Here is a 22,830-nt window from a genome sequence, read left to right as displayed (position 1 = left end):
AGCTGTCTATAGCCATTCTGCACGTGCAATGCTATCTGCATGTGGTTGATTAGCCCAGAGATATGTTGGCTGTTCTGAAGAGATAGAAACTCCACACTCTTTGTTTTACTTATAATTCTTTTTCAGCTTGCATTTTTTATGTTTATTTTTGTTGCCAAAGTGTAGAGAAGTGAATTATCCTATTTCAGTCCTGTATTTATTAACACTGTCATTACCTTGCTGTCACTGACGATGTGCAAAATGGCAGTTTTATTAGTTTTTAATGTCCACAGTTCTTGTAATGTAGTATGTAATCATATTAATTGTAAAAGTCTCTAACTATCATACTACTGTACTACAATAGATTATTATGTTTTGTTTGAAACAGTATTTAATAATAGAAAATATGTGGAAAACACTTGGAGAAACAGGGCTTTTTGTTTTACATTGAAATCTTTGTGTAAAGTAATTTTGTATATGCTTTTGAAAAGGGAGTGATATATGAAATGTATAGAAACAGTGTAGTTGTGTCATTTAGATTTTTGTGGAATAGTGCTGGTATTTGATATAAAACCATTAAAAGATATTGCTAAACCCCAGTTTTACTTTGTTGTCAAAATGGTAAATACCTGTCTGCATTTTACGTAGGCTACTCACAAGAGATCTGACCTAGGTCAAATGTGTATATGAAATAGTCCATAAATCAGGGATGGGCAAGGCAGGCTGTATCTGTTTGCAACTTGTGCTCTTATTTATTTAATTAGCCCAGTCATTTGAGCCAATTACATGATCATTTGTAGCCATATTTTGTGATATAAATGGTAGTTGATAAATGTTCTCGTCTTGTAGAAATCTATTGTGGTATAATTTAAAAAGACTAAAGTGAATTGGTCATGGTGCATAGGGCTAATTAGCTAATTGTGCACATTATCAGATTTTAAAGGGTATTTAATAATGCATTTTGGTTTCACCATGTAGAAATTAGCAGTGTCTATACATAGTCCTTCCATTTCAGGGCACCATAATATTTGTAATTGGTCAGGTCTGTTTAATTTCCTCCTTAATGTAGGTATAAGAGAGCTCTCAGCACCTAGTCTTTCCTCTAGTCTTTCGATCACCTTTGGAAACTATTATTGCCATTATAAGTCAAAGAAGCCAACAAGAATAAAACAGTTTGAGACACCAGCCAAATCTTAGGCTTACCAAAATCAACTATTTGAAACATAATTAAGAAGAAAGAGAACACTGGTGAGCAAAGGGACAATGGATACCTCCACAGCTGATGACAGAAAACTTCTCTCCATAATAAAGAATAATCCCCCAACACCTGTCCAGCAGATCTAAAACAGGAGTCAGGTGTGGATTTGTCAATGACCACTGTCCACTGAAGACAGAGGCTACACTGCAAGATGCAAACCACTGGTTAGCCACAAAAACAGGATGGCCAGGTTACAATTAACCAATAAGTAAAAGAGCAACCCAGCAGTTCTGGAAAAAGGTCTTGTGGACAGATGAGACAAAGATTCACTAATATCAGAGTGATGACAAGAGCAAAGTATGGAGGAGAGAAGGAACTGCCCAGGATCCGAAGCAACCACCTCATCTGTGAAACACGGTGGTGGGGGTGTTATGGCCTGGGCATGTATGACTCCCGAATACATGATATAATGTAACTGGCCATCCATTCTACAGCAATGATCCCAGACATACTGCGAAAGCAACAACATTTAATTTCTCAAAGCTAAGAAATGGTCAGTTCTTCAATGGCCAAGTCAATCACCTGATCTGAACCCAATTGAACATGCCTTTCATATGCTGAATAGAACTTAAGGGGACTAGCCCCTGAAACAAGCATGAACTAAACATGGCTGCAATGCAGGCCTGGCAGAGCATCACCAGAGAAGACACCCTGCAACTTGCGCTGTCCATGAATCGCAGACTTCAAGCAGTGATTGCACACAAAGGATATGCAACAATATACTAAACATGACTACTTTAATTTACATAACATTGATGTGTCTCAAACATTATGGCGCCCAGAAATGGGGGGACTATGTATAAACACTACTGTAATTACTACATGGTGAAACCAATATGTATAAAAATGCCCTTTATTAAAATCTGACAATGTGCATTTTAACCACGTGATTTTTTATTACAAATCTCAAATTGTGGAGTACAGAGGCAAATAAAAACATAGCTTGAACTGGTCAAATCATGTTGAGTTTGGAGGTGGTCAACCAGCCACCAGCTGTTTCAAAACCTAACTTGAACCTCAGCAAGGTATAGAACCGCATTTACTGTGAGACTTGAACTAAAACCATTACCAATTTCTGAAATATTTCGACAGGCGAAGTCAAGTTCAAAATCTGCTGTATTGCTGAACTGTACTAGGCGATTTATTTAATTTTCACTTCACTTGCAATAGGCCTGCTGTTATTGTGTAATATCTTCATCGGTTTCGAAATGAAGCGCTGCTTGCGCAATTGCAATCTAAAATTTGTGTCTAAAATGGTTAGACAGTTGTCTATTGTTTCTTTCGTTTATGAAAATTGCGATTATAAAGATTTTATACGGACTGGAAGAAAGTATCAGCCTGATGCTCAAGAATGTGCGGTCTCCATTTCTTCAATGACTATGACGTAAGAGGTAAAAGGTCACGGATGTCACCGACTCGCCGGCTAAAAACCGGCAGAAGTAGTTAACTCCAGGCTGTCAGGTTACACGTTTCGATAGGAATTTCATGGGCATTATTGGATACCGTGTTGATTGGCTTTAAAGAAAATGAATGAAATGGTCAGGAATCGTAGAGAAGGACGAGAAGTCGACAAGGTTTCATCAGAGATGTTAATGGAAGAAACGAAGACAAAAGAAGGAGCTCTCCTTAAAGGTACCATTAGCTATATGCTAGCTTGCTAACTCGCTATAAGTAGGTGGCTTGTCAGCGTTCCCAGTAGCTATATATTTTCATATGATCGGGTGATTGCGAGTTCTGTAACTAGTCCACGTACAACGAGAACCCAACAATGTAGCACTGGACGATCGAATTAACGTTAGCTAGCTAGCTAGCTAGCTAACCGTCTTTGGTATGACAACGTGTAAGTTAGTTCAGAGGATAAGGAAGTCGGTCGAATTGCCAGGGTCATTTGAGGCAACGGTCATCGCCTGTCAATAATCTGAGTCTGTCAATGAGTCCGTTAGCTAGCTATGTAGTTTTAGACCTCGCTGCTGAACAACAAAGATGTGAATTTGTTTCTTTTTGGTATTTTGGCTAGGATCACAGAAGTTTTCTAGTTTTCTCAAGACAAGTCTCTGTACTCGATCTGGAAAGTTTGATTATGTCTCTCACTCCCACTCTCCCCAAAGGCCCTGCGTATTCAGAAGGTGGCTCGGCCCGTAGGTCCTTCCTTATCCTCCTCTCCATCTTTTTGTGTGCGGCCTCGGTTATGTATTTGGTGTACATGAACTTCCCAGAGCTCAGCGAGTAAGTATACCTTCTGTATTCAACGAACCGTTCTTTCCACAAGCTGATCCAGAGTGATTTAAGTTTAGGGGAGAAATTTCCTCCTACTCTCATTTGCTTTTCCCCGGTCTCTCCCCTTGCAGTGATGAAAGGGGTACGATGAAAATCCCCAAGGACATGGATGATGCCAAGGCCCTGGGAACAGTGCTGTCCAAATACAAGGACACCTACTACACCCAGGTGTTGGTAGCATATTTTGCCACATATGTTTTGTATCCTTTGGAAGAGCAGAGAAGCCACAAGCTTTGCTGAAGATCCTTCAATTAGATTCAAGTCTGTGTGCCAGTGTGAGCGTACATGTGTGTGGAAAAAGTGTGTGTGATGCATATGTGTGTACATGCACATATGTGTATCCTCTTTGAAGGTATTTGGGCATATGGTGTTTTTAGGTGTAGGTTTGCTTGAGGCTCTGATTGGCTGGTGGCCAATGGGTCTGGTCAGCTGACCGTGAGGTCGTTGGGGCCTACTGATTGCATCACTCTCGGCGCATTGCTGCTTTGGGCGTGTTTAATCCCTCTTGCCCATCAAACATGCAGAGCTGAGCAGAAACCATTTCCACGGCAGTAACACGCCTTTGTGCAGATGGCATTTACCAGGCTGTGTGCATGAGGCCACGTCTACCAGTGTCTTTTCCTTAATTCCTCTAATTGTAATGCTCAGAAATGTAAGTTCTCCCTCTTGTGGCCACTGTGTCATATTGTGAACTTTCATTTCCCTCTCTATTTGTAGCAAGTTCAGTTCAAGTTCAGTTAAGAAACAAGTGGGACCTGATGGGTGTGACTCATCATCTGACGCGCATAAGTGTAGGTTACTGCTCTAAATGTTTTTTTGCAGTGTTCTCACAGCCCCCCATGGATCCTTCCTCCGGCCTGTCTGCTTTGTCAGAAGGAAAGTTAACTGCACACTAATTCCCTAATAGGGAATTCCCCAGTAGCTCATTCCAGCTTTCCTTCCATGTGGTGTTTCTTTATTAAAGGCAGGTAGTGCTGGGAGGGTTCTGTGGGAGAGAAAATGGCTCCTAGTTAACGCAGTATACCGTTAATACAGCTCTTTAACACAGTCCGCTCTCATCAGGGACTACACATGGGCTATCTTCAGGTCCATGCTTGGCCAAAGTGGGTGAATAAGATGGCCTTGTCAGTAAAAAATGGGTGAGCGAGGTGATTAACACTAAAACATTTACTTTCCTGTTGCATTTGCGTCACAGAAACACTGTGGCCATTATTGCGCTATACCTGCACTAACTATACTGCACTAACCACAGTGTGTGTAATGCCCCTGCTGCAAGACATAGCTGTGGGTTTTGTTGCTGCTCTGTATTTTTTTTTTTTATTCCCATTCTGCTGTGCTTTGCTAGTGTGGCATTTTGTTCCGGATTTGTACCATTACTTGTGATGTAAATGTGAAGGTTGACCTTCATGTTCCTTTCCCAGCAACCAATTTAGGCACTGAGCTCTACTTGACCACCGTTCTGTGTGTGCGTGTGTGCTCGTGTACACCCCATTTTGGACCTTAACTGTGCTGTCCCAGCCTCCAGACGTTCGCCATCCCTGGCTCCATCTTCCTCAGCATCCTGTCAGGATATCTGTACCCCTTCCCCCTCGCCCTCTTCCTGGTCTGCCTGGTGAGCTTTCACGTGGCCCTTCAGTTACGCTTACATGCTGTGTCCTTATTATGGGATTATGGAGTAGCCTTTAACACAGCCGGTCCAGTTATCCTGTTAATGGCATTACCTACATGGTTTGATGCAATTCCATATCAATTTCAATGAATTAATTGGAAATATTTTAATTGAACATTTAAAAAAAAAAATTTATTGGCATTTTAATAGTAATTAAAATAGTAATTGAAATTAAGTGTATTTCCAGAATTGAAATGAAATTCATCCAAACCCAATAGCGACATGGCACATTCCGAAGGCATTTTGTGGAAGTTCTGCATCTATGACCTTAAGCACTAGTTCCTGTGATTCTTTCCATGTTGGGATCAGTGCTGACTGAAGATTGTGTTGCGGAAGAAGGAAATTATGTATTGGGAGACATTCTGACTCCGTGCAAATCCACAATAAAAGGGCTTAATGACCTCTGTCCAAAGGCCATCGAGAATAATGACATTCCTCTCAATCACATTGTCTACTTCCAGTTTGTCCTCTGATCACATGACCTGTCATTGCAGTGCTCCGGCCTGGGGGCCTCCTTCTGCTACCTGCTGTCCTATCTGGTGGGCCGGCCTGTTGTCTACAGGTACCTGACAGAAAAGGCACAAAAATGGTCCCAACAGGTCAGTCCTGCTCTCTCCTGTAAGACTGTGCTAAGCAGGTTGAACCGCATACACTGGTCAGACTGTTGCATCAGCAGTGAGCTCTGGTGAAAAGCACAGCCCCAGGCCCCTCTGTAATTATGCATGTGGAATATAAGGAATGGCTGGCTAATCTGAATGGCTGAATCAGCTTGGAGGGTTTTTTTTGGTGTCTGAGCGTGAAGGAGACCAGCTGGTTGAAAATCCTCCCATTCGGTGGAGCGTGTGGAGCAATGTCATGCTCTGTATCTTGTCGTCCAAGGTTATTTAAACTGCCCTTGATGTAGGTGCTATAAAGACAATGATGGCCTCATGAACTCTTCTAAAACAGCCCTGTGTGCTGCGCTAGTGGCCCTGTGTGCTTGCAGTGCTATACACTACTATGGCTGTCCTGAATGCTTGCAGTACTGTGTTCTGTCGTTGCAGTCCAGTGTTTTGCTATGTGTTACTGTAGCAGTGGTGTAGACTGCAGTCCAATGGACTGGTATCCTGAGCGATCTGTCCCTCTGAGCATATGCACCGAACTGTATGGCTTTGCGGCATTGTGCTGGGATTTATTGCAGGTGGACAAGCACAGAGAACACCTGATCAATTACATCATCTTCCTGCGGATAACGCCCTTCCTGCCCAACTGGTTTATCAACATCACCTCCCCCGTCATCAATGTTCCATTGGGGGTCTTCTTCCTGGGCACCTTCCTGGGTAAGGTTCTGGAGTGTGTGACTAATGTCACGGTCCTCTCTATCACAGTTACAGCAGTGTTAAGGGTTCCTGCTGATGGTGACTGTGGGTAGTCTAGCTGCAAACGTTATTAACGTTGCATTATGTTGATTTAACACAGTCTCACTGCGCCGTGCTGTGAAGGCCTGACTCTGTGTCCCCCGTTCCCTCAGGTGTGGCCCCTCCCTCCTTTGTGGCGATAAACGCAGGGACGACGCTGTACAAGCTGACCACTGCGGGAGAGGCGGTGTCCTGGAGCTCACTGGGTGTGCTGGGGGTGCTGGCCATCCTCTCCATCCTGCCGGTCTGCTTCCAGAGGAAGCTTCAACAGAAGCTGGAGTAGACCTTCTTCACTGGATGTGTCCCCCAGCCCAGGAATGTAACAGGCCAACTCGCTGAGGTGGCTGTGGAAACACTCAGACTTACAGTTTGAAGCTCGGCTTTGTGTCGATGTGATGGCTGAACAGTCACTACCTTCACACTTTGTACAGCAACAGAAATGGTTTGGGCAACCTCCAGTCTTCCTCAGTGTTGAGACGTACCTTCTTTTTGCTCATCTCAAGATTTGCTTTCGCTGCGTTTTCAATGATTACAAAACAAAAATCAACACACAAAAAGCTAAACCAGAATTAAGCACATAGTTGTGAACATTTACTATGTGTTATTTGTAAACAATATATTTCATATGTGTTGTGATTATTATTTTATTTTATTTTTTTGCAGATGAAGTAGATTCTTGCTCAATGGAGAACGTGCCTCAGAATGTCTCAGTTTCTCCAGATATGGGTATCGGTTCTGCCTTGAACACTTCCTTTCCCAGCCCATGCCCAGCCACACTCAGCCAGCCATACAGGCCATGGGTGCCATGCCAGGCCTGGGCGCTCCCTTTTAATAAGTAACAGAAATGAACAGATGAACTGCATGAATGAAAGTCTTGCTGATAGATGACCAGGTTCTCCTTAATGTGGATTTTGCGGTACAGGACTACTGAAGCAAGTGTCTTTAGCGATTGTGGTGTTGATGTTCTGCCTCTGTGGCAGTGTGTCAATCGCGGTTATTAGTCCTGGTCACTGTGAGAGACACTCAAGAAGCAGGGACCTCTGAGATCGGTCTCCTTCTACCACTGTCTTTCTGTATGACGGATCTCCTTCTGTCTTTCATAATGCTCCCAACTAACTCCCAGTAAACGGTGTGGGTTTGTCTCCACTTACTGCATCATTGGCCTCGCGACTGATACACAATCCTTCTAGTGTTTGCTTTAATGTTAGTCTCTCTCCAATATGTATGTTTGCTGTTGATTGAAATTTGTGTTGTCTCATGCCATGAGAAGTTACTGGAACTTTTGTGTGAAACCAAAGTGGAATTTATATGTGGCAAAGTCGTATTATTCTGGTAGATTTTCATCTAATTAGATCAAGGACCGTGAATTGATTTTGTGGAGTATGCACATGGTCTGTACTGTGTCTTATACAGATCATGTGATCATCGCTCCAACCTCATCTTGTGTCTGTTTTTTATGCTCACACAGCTGGAAATATGTAGCAGTTTAAGCTGCAGGGAAAAATCTATATTTATTAACTGTAATTGTAATAATGTATAATTAGGTTATTTGTATCTCAGTACTTTAAATACTTTAAGTCTTATTGATTCATTTTAAATTTAAATCCATTAAAATGCAATTTAGTGGAAGTGATACGAAGGTTTTTAGATAAATAACTTTCAATTGATTAAAAAATGAAGGAACCCTGAACAATAACCGAATGGTAATCCTTATTAGTATCCCTTAATCATTTGGACAACCACAGTTTGAAGGTAGAATAGGTCAGATTTTTGTGTTAAAACATTGTTACAAGACCATTCCTATCATTGAAAAAGGCTTACTGACATGTTGACTCACTCAGCCTGTGTTTTTATAGGTTTCAAGATATGCAGTTGACGAACCAACAAGACATTGTATAGCTGTACAATAATTCAAGCTCATTGGTTGAAAATTGGTTCTAATTGCCACTGCCAATGGCGTGGGGGGGTGGGTGGGTTTCAACATCAGCACGTTCACAGAGAAGGATAAACAGTGTTGTGGTTTGAGGGTGTTTATTGCTGCAATTCCTCTCTTGACCGTGAGAAGTCCAAATTTATTGTACCTTTTAAGTGCTTTGTTTTGACTGAGTATATGTCTACTGGTGTACAATGCTCTCACAACCTCGCTGTAATGCTGTTCTCGCACTGGTCCAGTGTTGCCAAGAACCTCAAAATACTTGGGCCTATTAAATGCCTATTAATGTCTGTTGACCTGATATACCATTGAGGAACATTGAAAAGGCTGTGGATGGAAGCACAGATCTGTCTGAATGAAGCTGGCCAATAATGTGTGTACATCTGAATATGCATCGGTTTTATTTACTTTATGGAATGCAGACGCTACGCCCTAATTTGGGTTATTTTCATTCAGACTGGGAGAATATAGAGGTGGCAACAGATTGAGATTACGGTGCCATAGTAGGGGATCAAATCTCTATCTCATAAAGAATGTGGATGTGTGAATGTTTGTATGGACAGGAATCCATTTTTTTTGGAAACGGTCCCCACTGTCCACTCCATCTGTGGATGATCAGCATCTTGCAGCCTCTACTCTTCTCTCTGACAGATTAGATTCCATCGTACTGTAGGGTTTGTTTATTCTGTGATACTGATGGTTGTATTGGGTAGTTTTTGTATTGTCTAGTCTGCCAGGTTTCTTTTGCCACTTCCAAACAGTGACTGCAATGTTGTTACAGTACTTTTATCTGTTTATTCACCTCCTTCAATGGTCTTATTAAAGAGGATGGGCCATTTTCCTCATTGGAGCTGATTGCGGCAGGCACCTGCATTCAGTGGACCCGTTTTTATGCAGCCACAGTGTTAAATGGGACACACGAACAGAAAATGTATTGATGCATGATCTATGTTTTTTCTTTTAACTGCTTTCATTCTTCATAAAAAAACATTTATGATTCAGATATTTATTAGAAATATGTTGATAATAATAAATTATATATATATAAAGGATGACTGATTGTCTTTGAGTTTGTATTTACATCAACAAAATGAATCTCAAAATAATATTTTTGTTCGCTCAAAATATTGTAAATTCATACTGTTTTCAAACGCAAGAGGGCGACAAATGTTATCTTATGCCATCTAGCTCATGTTCTCTTAAAATAAGTTTATTTATCGGTTATCCCTATTCTTTATTAATTTTGAATAATGTGTGGGGCAACAATCACACATGGGTATCTCGTCTTGTACAGTATGAAGTTGTCCAAATGCTTTAGCACCTTGCATTCATTGTTTTGTAGGCAGGTCCAACTGCTTTAACGCTGTGTCACTGCTCCACTCATTAGATTCAACTTCAAGTTTAGAAGTGAACGGCGCTCACTGGTCCCCGTTTAGTAATCAAATTCCTCCGTGTGTGCTTTAAGTTAAAATATCATAGAATGTTAGTAAAATATACTGGCTTAATTTAGTGATACTGTCTGAACAATTAGCTATACTGTAACACGCACGTGGTTTTAATGGAATAACAACGGCGATATCTGATTTGTTACAGGTTGAGTAATGGTGTCAATTGTACAGTTGGGTGATAGAAATTCCCTATGGCATCGATCAATAAGTATAACAAATCGAATTTGCGCATTTTAAAAACTTGTTTTGGAATATGTATGATATGAATGTGAATAATATGAATATGTTTTGGTTTGCTTCTATGTACGAAATGCAGTGCCTATGAGTTGCATGTCGGTCCGAAATACGGATACTCTTACATGATATTTACTTTGGCATTCAATTTGTCATTGAAACATTGTGACGGATTGTTTCCTTTTATATTTCACTATCATCTCGCTACCCTTGGATTTTAACCGCATCAGTGTAGCTCAAAGGCACATGCCTTCATTGGCCGTATGCACAGGCGCAGTTGCCCTGAGAGCTGACTGCTTTGAGGAGGCAGATGAAAACAGCTGTACGTGATTTCCCAAAATGCATTGTGGTTTCATCTATTGGCTTCATTCTATCCAGTCTCCAGGCTTTAATAGTATGCCCAGAATGGCAACGGACTCACGGATCCCCTGAAATGCATTTACCTCAAACCGAACCAGCCTCAAAATGACCACCGGCTTCAGCTCCAATTCCTGCCGTTTCGCAGATTATTTCGTCATCTGTGGACTCGACACCGAAACTGGGCTGGAACCAGATGAACTGTCCGGTAAGTGGCGTTGTGCTTTAGGCGCTCGGTGGAATCATACAAATGAAAACGTTAGATTCAGTTTACCATAAATGGTATCCCTAACATGGTTTATAGATGGGAGGCTGTCATCTACCACGGCGCAGATATAGCCTACACTTTGGTTCATAGATGGAGCAATTGGATGTGTCGCAAGGGCTTGCGACAACGAACCGTGCTAGTTAATGGAAGGGGAAAGTGCTTTAATGTACAGACCAAATAATAAAGCACCTTGTTCGTGGACGTATAACCTACAGCCAACTATTCTGTGTGGTCAGATTGTCATGTTATTGTTTTCCCCCAGCTATTCTAGTTAATGTATTCATAGCTTCACACGACTGGTACTTAAGCACTGCCTTTCATTGTATAGGGGTACTGACATTTTCGAAATATCATACGTAACCGATATGGAAGTATAAGGGTTATGGCATTCATAAAGTAGGCTATGTTAGTTAAACTCGCTATAATCTGTCTACATTAGGCTACTTACAGAAGACACTGTCTATGATGGGCTGAAACGGTGCCCTTAATAGCCGCTTAATAGCCGCTCTCAGTCTATGTAGGCTTCGTCTACAAACGAAACAAAAATAATTGTATAGGTCTGTTGAAAATATAGTATTATAATAACATTGCCACCAACGTTACCTATATTATATTAATGTCACTGCAGTTCCCTGTATTGTAGCTGCAGTCTACTGTATTTCTGGCAGTGTGGATGAAAAGACAGCCTTTTTTTTTGCTTTCTTTGTTCAAGCAGAGGTGTCATGTAAGATTTGAAGATCAGCCCCCTTGTTCCCTCTTCATGACCTGACAGCTGTCAATATGGAATGCCAATACACGCACACGCACACACACACACACGCACACACACATGCACACACGCACACACACAGACACACAGAGCCTACACATACACACACCACCACCAAGTTAAGACAATTGGCTTAGGCAGTGCTCCTGTACAGGTTATCCCAGTTTCAGTCGGAGGGCTTGCTGAAACGTCTGGAACAGCACAGCAGCACAGCTCAGACTGCAGGTTCTGTTTTGACGTGACAGTTGAGGTTTCTCAGCTGCTGTGTTGTGGCTGTCATGTGATTTGAATAATGCACAGTCTGCCTTTGTGCATTGAAAGATTGCTGACGAGTCGCTGAATTGTTAAGGCAGTGACAATGACTGCTGCTTGAGGCTGCTCCTTCAACAGCTGAACCTAAAACAGATTGCCACTGTCCTATGCTGTTTCCTCTTACCTGATGGTTGCTACTTGCGTATTGCTCTGGAGGTTGGGGGGAGGGTATTTCTCTTTCGCAGGTGGGTGCTGTTTGCATTCTGTTCTGGAGGTTGGGGGTGGATTAGGCTAGATGCAGTAGCACAGGGTACAGGGGTGAACAATGGGAGCCTGGGGTCACTGCCATGAGGTGCCCCCCTGTGGTGTGATTACAGAGCCTGCCCGGACCCAGCTTTTAAAAATAACATTTACATTAAAAAAATAAAAAATAAAAAATAAATGAGGTGTGCCAAATAAATGGTGCCACTCTGGGTTTCTCTAGAGAGCATGAGACCTACTCTTCAGCAAGCCAGTGTGTAGGAGGTGGGTCACAGGCAAGTACGGGAAGTCTTCTGCATTGGGCTGCAGGTAGGAGTGTGGGATGCAGGTTTCAGTTTTAAACATCAGTCAGAGTACCCACCCAGTGAACATTTCTGTGGGGAAAAAATCAAGTGAAATGCCACCTATGCTTTCCAATGAAAACCCAACTACATTTGGTTGAAAATAAGTTTTCTAGCCAACTAGTATGTAGCCAGACTATATTCAGTTAAAACCGGCGAAACTTTGTTCATCCAAAAACATTGCATATTCTGTTATAGTGAAGTTATTGAGCATGACTGATTGAGCATGTCCATAGTCTTCTCAATTCTGGCCAATCTGCTGCCCAATTAAAATGGACATAAAGTCTTAAAGAGTTTATACGGGTCTAAAAGGGACCATATGTGCTTAGCAGTGGCCAGCTGGACACTCTGTCTGGAGGTTTGTGCAAAGCGAGGGCCAGACTGATTTCCAGGCCTACCCTGCAGCCAGCCACATCCCAGGGTCCAGGAATAAATTATCCACACACGTGAAGGCAAATTATCCACACAGTGTCTCAAAGAGGCTGAAATAGACTGATGAGACTTTTTCATGGTTTAACAATTGCTGTCATCTGCAAGGTAGAGAGGTGCTACTCGTGGTTCTTTCCAACCAGTTCAGCAGCATACCAGATTTAATTAAAAATATATGAAGCATTTGTACTTATTCACGGTTATGATTGATCCAAATACAACACCCATGTAGATTATTGAATGCAGATAAAGATAATGACTGTCGGATATTTTATAGCTATTTTAAAGAGCAGATTATAATTAAGTAATTTGATGATTAACTACTTAAAATGTCAAAATGTATTTTTCTTCAGCGAATGGGCCAGATGATCGGGAGGCGGTTAGATTTTATGTCAGCCAAAATTCAACTTTGCAGTAGAAAGGGATTGCCCATTGTTATTGTCCCTAATACACAAGGGACTATGGTGAGGGTATTCTGTACAGAACAGTGATTGTTGTATATAAAATATGTATTCCTAACAGTGCCTGTGTGTCATCAGGGGAGTCTGGATGTACAGTATGTGCTTTTATTTGCGTATGCCTGTGGCATCAGGCGCAGATGTAAATAGCACCGTTGCTATTCCCCTGAGATATCATTAGTAGCTTTGCACTCCTGTGGTTCCTCTGAGGCAGCTGTCTGCAAGTTTATGAAATAATAACATAAGCTCCAAAATGTCCTGAAGTCAACTCTGAGTAATGTAAAATATAACGATTTTTACAGACAAACTGATCAGAAAATGTTGTGGCACACTTACTGGCCCCTAGTGGTATAGTGTTACAACTTATGCTCACAGTTGAGGGGTCACATTGGTCATAGATTCATAATGTGAGGGACTTCCTTCCATTCAAGACCGATGTTTATAGCAATGAACTGGTTATCAGAGTGTCTTAATTCTCATCTCTCAAGAAGGAACATTGAACAGTTAGTATATTCTTGAATAATTACTGAATCATAAAAAATGTAGAATCTACATGACAAGAAAAGTATAACTATGTAAGATTACATAATGTATGTGCTGAAGGTTACTCTACCACATCAGCTGAGATGAATAATTAATAGTGTGGGTCAGATTCTGTTTTTGCTGATCCATCTAATACTTCCTGGTATATTTAGAGAAGGAAGTGTTGGATCTCTGAGAATAACTCCTGGTGTTTGGGCCTGGGATAATGTGTAAGGAGTGCAGTATATGCCACAGGAAAGTAGCCTTGGTGGAAAATTAATTAACAAAGTGGCTAACGTGACATTTTAAGAAAGAACACACTATTCTATTTACAGTAATAAGTTTACATCTAATAGCGCCAAGCACGCATCCTGCTTCAGAGGATAACATGCTGGAGACCCTATGAGTTGCAGAGATGTGTCAATTGACACTGCTAAACTGCTATTGGGTGGTTCTGCCTCCCGTCCATCTGGCGGGCAATGTTACACATGGATAATATATCTTCTCTGACCTCCTGTCTGATCCATGATCTCTCCGCTCCAAGGCTATGTAGTGGTGTGTGACAGACTGATGGGGTACTTGTGCAGGGGGGTTGCTTTTGGAAAGTGGAGTCAAGGCTTGGTTCGTGTGTGTAAATGCCTGGAGGCAGTTTCAGTTTGGTGTTCTCTGCCTCTGAAGTTACTGGGGGGGGGGGGGTGAGGAGCAGAATCCAGGCAGGTTGTTCTGCAGACGCTGGCTTTTGCGCTCTGTGACTCACTCTGGGGAGAGGAGCGCACGCTGGAAATGTGGACGGCAATGGCTGCTCGTTCCATTCCGTGCATAGTTCCGGGGGTGTGTGCTGCTGACAAACGCGTTCCTCAGGAGCCGTTAAAGACGCAGAACCAGTTCGTTCAGCATCCAGGCCCCTTGGCATACCTTTGAACGACCTCTCTTTCTGCCTGAGTCATCCTCAGGAGTGTGGGGCGATGGGAGGGTGGAATGTAAGTCGCTTTGGATTAAAAGCGTCTGCCAAATGACTAAAATGTAAAATGTAAATGTAATTCAACCACCTTCTGTCAGCTCTCCTCTCTGTCTCTGTGATCTTCTGTCTCTGGTTTTGGGTGACTGTGCGTAAAGGATGCTGCAGGCAGAATTATTTTACTTTCAACCTACACATTCGCCTGAGTGGTGCATCTGAGCCAATTGGGGTGGAAATATCTTTGTTGTTTGAGAGAGGCAGGAGTATCAGATTATCCACAGTATTACAGGCAATCTCCATGGATGGCATTATAGCATGATTCCCACCAAAGTGCGGGCATGATGTAATGTAATTGGTGTTTAGTTTTGTGTGCTACAACAATGTACTTAGGACAGAAGGTTTGTTTTAAACCCCAACCAAAGCTTTTCTATTCCTAAATTGCAGGTAATTAAATTGATGTTTACAATGACATTGGCACAGTGTTACTGTGTGGATCAAACTCCTGATGCCCCCATAAGACTGGTAGAGAACGAGAGGCTATCTGCCATGTCCAATTCTACATGCATGTTACTGATCCACAATGGAACTACATGAGTTATAAATTATGTCGTGGCTAGCATTGCCCTCCTGCTGGGATCTGCTGGTTTTGGCTGGTTTGGCTAGAGGGAGAATACCCATGAGCACAGTGACTGAGCACTGATAACACTGTTATGTAGCATGGCAACAGTGTGAGCGGTGTGGGAAACACAGCTTAGTATTGCGGGACTCTCTGTATTCTCTGGCCTGTGCAGGTTTGTCTGTTACTCTGAGGCAGCTCTACCATTGCCTATAGGTTAGCACTGTGGAGCCTGGCTGCAGCAGTGGTTCTGAGAGGTTATGAGTAAAGCAACACAGTGGGGGTGGAGCCTATTCAGGCAGTGGGAGTGGACTTTGGCTAACTGTCACTCACCCATGTTATGTAGTCAGTGTCAGTGTATTCACCCCTCTCTGATTACAGCCTGTGGTGTGTCTGACTGCCACTGCGCAGAACTCTCTCCTGTTTCCCCTTTTTCTCTCTTTTCTTTCTTTCTTTCTTTCTCTCTCTCTCTCTCTCTCTTCTGATTTCTCTCATTCTCCCACAGGAGCTGAGGGAGTCACTGATCCCTTTGCTCTGGATTTTTTTAAATCGAATTCTGCATACAGAGCTTTTCAAGCCCAGCAGGTACTGTTAATATACATCCACCTCACCCCTTTTTCTCCAATAATATGATAAAGAGAAGGTAAATCTATTCATCAGCTTTTTGAAGTCTGGGGAAATTTCTGAACCATCTGAACAGAACAGAGCAGAACAAACGGCAGTGTTGTATATGGTACTGATTTGTACAAAAAATGTAAATGTATGAAAATGTAAATGTATGAATGAATTATTCAGCAGGTTTTTTTTGCTGATTAATATTTCACACGTGTATTTGGCATATGCAAAAAAACAAAAAAAAACAAAAAGAATTTAAATGAATGGATTAAAAGCATTTTTGTTGCTATGGTTTACATATTTAATAGTTATTAGCAGGTGCTTCTGTGTCATTAGCACAAGCCGTGCCTGTAGCTGGTGAACGCAGCAGTGGCAGTGTTAGTTTTGTCAGGCTCTGGCCGGGTTTGGAACAGACCCATCGTTTAGGTGCAGAGCTCTCTCTGCAGTGCCTTTAGTGCTGAGCGACAGGCTGATTAGCATATGTATGAGGCCTCTCTGCTGTAGAGCTCGGATTGGTCGGTTTGCAGCCTGTCTGCACCAAGGTGAGCAGCTGGGAATTTAAGCACCAATCGGCTACCATTTCCTCTGGCTGCCCTGCCACTCTAAGTCTTTACAGATGATGTCACCTTGGCAGAGAAATGCAAGGATGTCACAGGTATTTTTTGTAGTGGCCAAATGTGTAGGTGCTGCTGTCCTCCTATCCTGTGTACTTCCTGGCAGCACTGTCTGCATTCTGCTACTGCGTTCTGATGTTCTGTCATTCACTGTTCTCTGTTCATGAATACTCAAACTGAGCCAGCCAAATTCAAACACTCAGGCCCAATTGTGGCAGAGATGGAATTTTCAGTGTCAAGCTGAAACCTACATAGTCTCGCTCTCTATCTATCGATCCGTCTGTCTATCTGTCTATCTCTTTATTTCTCTTTCTATATCTATCTATCTCTCTATCTATCTCTCCCTCTCTTCGTCCCTCTATCTCTGATCACTCTTGCTCTCCCTGCTCTCATTTAATAATTCAAATGATATTAATGTGTTTTAAGTCCCCAGGATACAGTTTCCGTGGGTCAAGTGAAATGCTATAATTTTTAAATGCATGTTTGAACATCCTCTTACCCCCAAAGTATCACTGAGACTAATGCGTTCTTAACAGAGACAGGTGTTTGTTTTTGTCAAAACTTGCGTTGAAGGATGTTGCGCAGTAACAACACAGTTAGTAATCAGTATCTGTGGAAAGTTGTACAAAATAACACACATTTACAACAAGTAAATATCATCGGATGTATCCTGTTTTGCCCACCCCACCAGTGAGGGATGTGCTTGCAGAATGAAACATGCTCCTGCCTGTCAGTCCTGAAGTGTAAGAACCCCATAGCCAGGATGAGTGTCCCCATTCTCTCAGTGTGATACGGGAACACTGAATTACAACAAGCCTGAGTCCATAACAGCAGCTGCATCAGGGGAATCTGGTTCAGTTTCACCAGGCAGAACAACGTTCAGACCGCAGCAGCTCTGGAAGGAGTGTGCTTCAACGGTGAGGGCTTGTGTGAGGCGTCCCTGGGAAGAGGTATCCCTGCTCAGTCTCTCTGTTCTGTGTGCAGAGGAGTGACCATTCAGAGGAGAGGTGCTGCTCGCTAAAGAGAGCAGCAGTCAGGTGGTAATATCACAGCCATGTAAAAAATGTTAATTATAGCCAGAGGCATTATTAGTCCAAGGGACGTTGTATAATGGGACTCATATAATTGAGGTTTTCTAGTCTCCAGGAATGGTGCTCATCTTTTACTGTGGGTGTTTTGGATGCGTTTCAAAATTCTATGGCCTGGCCTCATAATCCTGATTTGTTTTTGAGTTTGAAACTGTAGGCTTTTTTAAAAGTCAGAATGCGTGCGCACACACACACACACACACACACACATTCTTTGAAAGGGATAGTTCAGCCCCTGATAATTCTCCTGTGTATTGGAGCAGACATTGTGGTGCTGCTGCAGTTTATGGGAAGTAGGTTTGGCAGGGGTCCGGTGCACCTGTGCAGAGCTGGCTGCACAGTGCATTCCTGTGTCTCCACCCGCTTTCTCTGGATACATCCCTCTTCGGATCCCTCTCGAGAGTAACCCCCTGGATGCAGGCCTGGTTTGGCCTGGTTTGGCTTGGTTTGGCCCATGCTCACCGGTAAGGACACTCCTCCAAGCAATTAGTGTTCTGAGCTATGTTCTCCCTGAACCTGCCCTACTGGCTCTTCCTGCACTGCACTGGTCTCAGAGAAACTCTGATGGAAGGAAGTAAACACACAGGGCCATTTTACTGTCAATACTCAACACTACGTGTGTGTGTCTGTGTTTGTACTTCTGTATGTGTGTATTCGGTCTTCCAGGCAGGTTCAGTATTCCGGGCAGGTGTGGTATTCCAGGCAGGTACAGTATTTCAGGCAGGTGTAGGATGGCTCGGGGGGGGGGTGTTTACAGTGACTTACTCAGCCAGTTGGCTCCATCACTTTGGTTACATCAGCACATCTGTCGAGGGACAGCAGACGCTGTGCAGATCCTCCTCACCACTGTCTGAGACGGGAACAGTTCTCCTCCAGATTCCACAGTGGAGAGCCAGAGATCACAACACAAACAAAGGGACAGGCTGCTGGCATGGGGACTGCTCACATCTGCTTCCGTTCTCTCAGGAAACCGAATCTGCTCCCCCCTTCCCTCACGCTCTCTTCGACGTGACCGTAGATGGAATGATATAAAAACAGCCACAGCTGTCTGCTGCTGCGCAGAAGTTAATTTGTTATGAATAGTTTATCTGATGATTGCATGGCATTACACTACAGTACATTCATTTAACAGAACAGCTGCAAAGGAGGGTATAGCAGCAACATAAGTGGTTCTTTAAGTCGGATTTTGGCTTTGGAATGTTCATATTAGGTGCTGTGGGAATTGTGAGAACCAATGATCTGTCTGCTGCAATATGTTTCTACAGTGCAGCTATAGCCAACAGAGCCCAGTCTCTGTGTAGAACAGATGCACTGCATACCCAGCACAGTGCACCTAGGCAAGAGGCTGCTCAACTGCAGCTGCACCTGCATTTTGTTGCATTTTGTCTGCTTTGTGTCTGCATTTGTCTGTGTTGTGTCTGTGTCACATTAAGGTTCACTGATAGAGTTCTGCTTCTCATTGTCTTGATTGCTATTCTTTGAGTTCCGGGTTCCCAATGGACCCCAGACATGCAGAACTCCCAGTGCATCAGCTAATGGCTGTGGCCGTCACACTGGGCAGTGCCACAGTCTATCCACAGTCACCACTGGACGAGCTACCCATAATCCATCACTGACAGACAAGTCACCCAGTAATCCACTAATCCTGCATACCATCCACCGAGCAGCAGCATCACCTATGCACAAAGAGTCTTGTGACACATTTCAGTAAAAACACATTTATCATGTGATGATTAATTGAGTTCTCCCTTTACTGTTGAGTGGAGGTTGAAGGTGGATCTGTGAGCTGTGAAAGAGGCTAACCATGGTGACCTCATTGTGGGAGGGGGGAATTGATTGTTCAGTGGATCTCTCTCATTCTGTCATGACCCTAAGGTCACTGCGGTGCCCTCTGTGCCCTTATATGGTCATTTATTTTTGCGTGTCAGGCGGTGGCAATATGTCAGCGTATTCTCTCCCAGCCGTGTAGCACTCCACCGTATCGGTCCCCTCCCCGTAGACTGCACAAACTCACACCTTCTAATCAGGCTTTTTTCCAGCTCCTCGGTGTCACACTGGGGCTGTGTGACCAGCGATGTAGAGCCAGACTCTACGATAAGGAAGGCCAGCAGGGTCGCATAGCAGGACGCTGACGCTCTTAGCCCAATTCCTGAGAACTCCAAACATTTCCCACAAGCCGTTATTCCAAGCGAACTGCCCTCTAGGGATGGCTGGCCACATCTTTGTCATCATCCATCCCTGCCTCCCTCTCTCGCCCACTCTCTCTCTCACCCACATTCTCTTTCACTCACACTCTCTCTGATTCACATTCATTCTCTCTTACCACTCTCTCCCTCACACACTCACCCTCTCTGTCCCCATTTATGCCCCCCCTGCTCTCTCGGGAAGAGAGGGAGGAGGCATTTAGAAGTGTGGGCAGGTGCTACAGGTTCACGCATGACCGCCTCCGCAATCCACACGGGTGTTGTCATGGTATCAAGGCACTAGATCGAGAATCAGCCGGGGGCGCCCTTTCTGGTCCGTTTCTGCAATATTCCAGGATCTCAACAATGCCATTTACATCAGCAGCCCCTCCACACTGTGTGTCTGTACTCTCACATTACACCGCTCTGTGTCTGTACTCTCCTGTATCTCACTTTGCACACTGCCCTTTTTTTTATCAGAAATTTGAACGGTTAGACTGTTTTTGTCAGGTTTTATGTTGAAGTCCAGTCCACACAGCTGAAGCTGGTCCCTCTCCTGATTGACGTGTCCCTGTCCGGTCCCCCTGCGCTCAGCTCTGTGTAGGGGTCTCAGGTGTTGTGGGGCTCATGGGTGTGACTTATTGTGTGGCTGCCGAAGTGACTAATGAGCCAGATGTACTGTGCCTGCTGCTTTTCGAGGCCATACACAAAAAAGTCTTGTTTGACGAAAGCTTGTTAGAAAGGTGGTGTTAGTCTGTCTCCTTTCCCAGCAGCCTCTGGGGCTCTGATGTAGTTTTGCATTACAGCCTGACGGGAGCACATGACTCACAGATGAGCAGCACTGTACAGCCAGGCACCAGGTGTGAAAGACCACCCTGATTCCTTCAGCTTTAAATCTCTTCAGGTTCTCTCACAGGTTCCCTTCACTTTGCCCTGCTGTGACCCTCTTGCTCTTATGTAGACGTTATGTGCCTTGGCAACTGTGTATCTGGAGGCTGATTATAAAACTATAAATATATGCTATATTTTTATCTTTTCATTTGTGATTTATTTAGACTCTTAAATGCTATTCCCTCGTTCCCCCTAAGATAACCCCACAATGATGACATATGAAATAAAATCCAGTTGATGGGGATAATTATTGAGCGTTCGTTACTGTGACTGAATCCCTTCACAGAGCAAATGTGACTCATGAGAATTACTCATTTGTAATGGTGTGTCAGGGAAAAGCCAGCCAGTTATTGCTCATCAAATAATAAGATGAGAATAGCACCATTATGTCACCCCACAGTGCCCAGTGTTCTGGTCTGTGCACAGATTTCCCCTGTTTGCTTGGTATTGATTTCTTCAGGTTACACGAGGTCAGGCCTTCTTGTTTTTCTTCCACCAGAAGCCCCATCGTCCGTGACTGTTATTGCGCACTGCAATGCCCCTCCCATAATTGATTGCTTATGCCTGGAGAGGGGGATGCTATTGGCCTGTGGATCTCTGGCCTGAGCTCTTGATTCGGGTGCTGGTTTTCTGGCTCCCGCTGAAATCACAGCCCAGTGTCCAGGTCGTGGAGTGAGCGCAGTGATGGCTGATCCTGGGCCAGGTGCCGGGGATTCTGGGGACTCCCTCGGCTCAGGTGGATAAGATGGGTTTACAGTAAGAGTGATTAAAGCAGAACTAATTCCCAACCAATCCACTCAGTCCTCACCATGTTTAGCATAAGCCTGGAAAGATGTCCATTAATTTACCTTCAATACAGAATAAAGATGAACAAAAGATCACCTGTAAAATTATATACATTCACAGAAAACTTTATTACACCTACTTATTAATGTGATTATCTAATCAGCCAATTGTATAGCAGCAATGCAATGCATACAATCATGTAGATACGGATCAGGAGCTTCAGTTAATGTTCACATCAACCATCAGAATGGGGAATAAATGTAATCTGAGTGACTTGATTATGGAATGATTGTTGGTGGCAGACAGGGTAGTTTGAGTATCTCAGAAACTGCTGATCTCCTGGGATTTTCACACACACTAGTCTCTAGTGTTTAAAGAGAATGGTGCAAAAAAACAACAAAAGAAATCCAGTGAGCAGCAGTTCTGCAGACAGAAACTCCTTGTTAATGAGAGACATCAGAGGAGAATGGCCAGACTGGTCAAAGCTGACAGGAAGGTGACCATAATGCAAATAACCACACATTACAACAGTGGTATGCAGAAGAGCCTCTCTGAACACACAAAACATCATAACTCTTAAGTGCATAGGCTACCGCACTCGTCTAAAAAAATACATCTAATAAATACCTAATAAAGTGCTCACTGAGTGTATATGAATGAGCATTCAATCTGTCTTATCACTCTAGTTGGTACTGCTGGAAAAACTAGTATGTGAAAAAGTATATCGCACAGTTTTGCAGGGGTGGGGTGGGTCGGGTCAGGGATAAAATGTAAATGTCTCATTAGAAGTGACCCAAGCCTGCCCAGCTATGTGCTGTGCTCCTTTTTCAACTTAGTTAGTTAGTTGTCCCTAACTTGGCTTCACAGTGTCTAGACAGACCACAGCTGCTCAATAGAAGAGCTGATGTACTCCGTGGGGAAATAGAGTTCTGGGAAATGTAGTCTTTATAGAGAGTGTGCTTTGAAGTAGGCTGAAAGCAAAGCTAAATGAAGCAGCACAGTAATCCATGTGTGATAGTACATTAACATTTTGGTATCTCGTGACTGCGTACATTTTAACACAGCCATATCTGTGTTGCAATAGGAGCCCTTGCCACAGATATCTAGAGGTGGGTAAATATCTTCAAAATCAAATATCAATATTGATTTTCATCATCAGTGGAATTGGTGCAGCTGGTATTGGTTTGTGAGAAGTGGAACTGAATTCAAACAGAATTTCATCCTTTT

General features: G+C 43.3%; 3 protein-coding genes across 4 annotated transcripts in view; all 3 read left to right on the top strand.

Annotated features, from left to right (window-relative positions):
* The window catches only part of swap70b (switching B cell complex subunit SWAP70b), a 22,678-nt gene extending 22,100 nt beyond the window's left edge, over positions 1-578 (top strand). Inside the window, exon 12 of the mRNA XM_061222339.1 lies at positions 1-578. This exon is cut by the window's left edge and continues 411 nt beyond it. The gene's annotated coding sequence lies outside the window, so the exon portion shown is untranslated.
* A 1,908-nt stretch (positions 579-2,486) lies between these two features.
* On the top strand, positions 2,487-9,565 carry LOC133112103 (transmembrane protein 41B-like). The gene is made up of 7 exons (XM_061222798.1): positions 2,487-2,869; positions 3,346-3,463; positions 3,586-3,714; positions 5,033-5,126; positions 5,678-5,782; positions 6,364-6,502; positions 6,694-9,565. The coding sequence occupies exons 1-7, from the start codon at positions 2,764-2,766 to the stop codon at positions 6,861-6,863; spliced, it is 861 nt and encodes a 286-aa protein (XP_061078782.1). The 5' UTR covers positions 2,487-2,763; the 3' UTR covers positions 6,864-9,565.
* A 957-nt stretch (positions 9,566-10,522) lies between these two features.
* LOC133111373 (DENN domain-containing protein 5A-like) overlaps positions 10,523-22,830 on the top strand; it is a 33,911-nt gene continuing 21,603 nt past the window's right edge. For both annotated transcript variants that reach the window (XM_061221667.1, XM_061221666.1), the window contains exon 1: positions 10,523-10,760. In XM_061221667.1, coding sequence (XP_061077651.1) covers positions 10,661-10,760 — 100 coding nt within the window. In that variant the 5' untranslated portion in view covers positions 10,523-10,660. The remainder of the gene's footprint in view (positions 10,761-22,830) is intronic.

The sequence above is a fragment of the Conger conger genome, chromosome 15 (assembly GCF_963514075.1).
Source record: "Conger conger chromosome 15, fConCon1.1, whole genome shotgun sequence".
Classification (NCBI taxonomy): Eukaryota; Metazoa; Chordata; class Actinopteri; order Anguilliformes; family Congridae; genus Conger; species Conger conger.
Note: the sequence above shows the minus strand (reverse complement) of the source record. Positions and strands in the feature narration are given on the sequence as shown.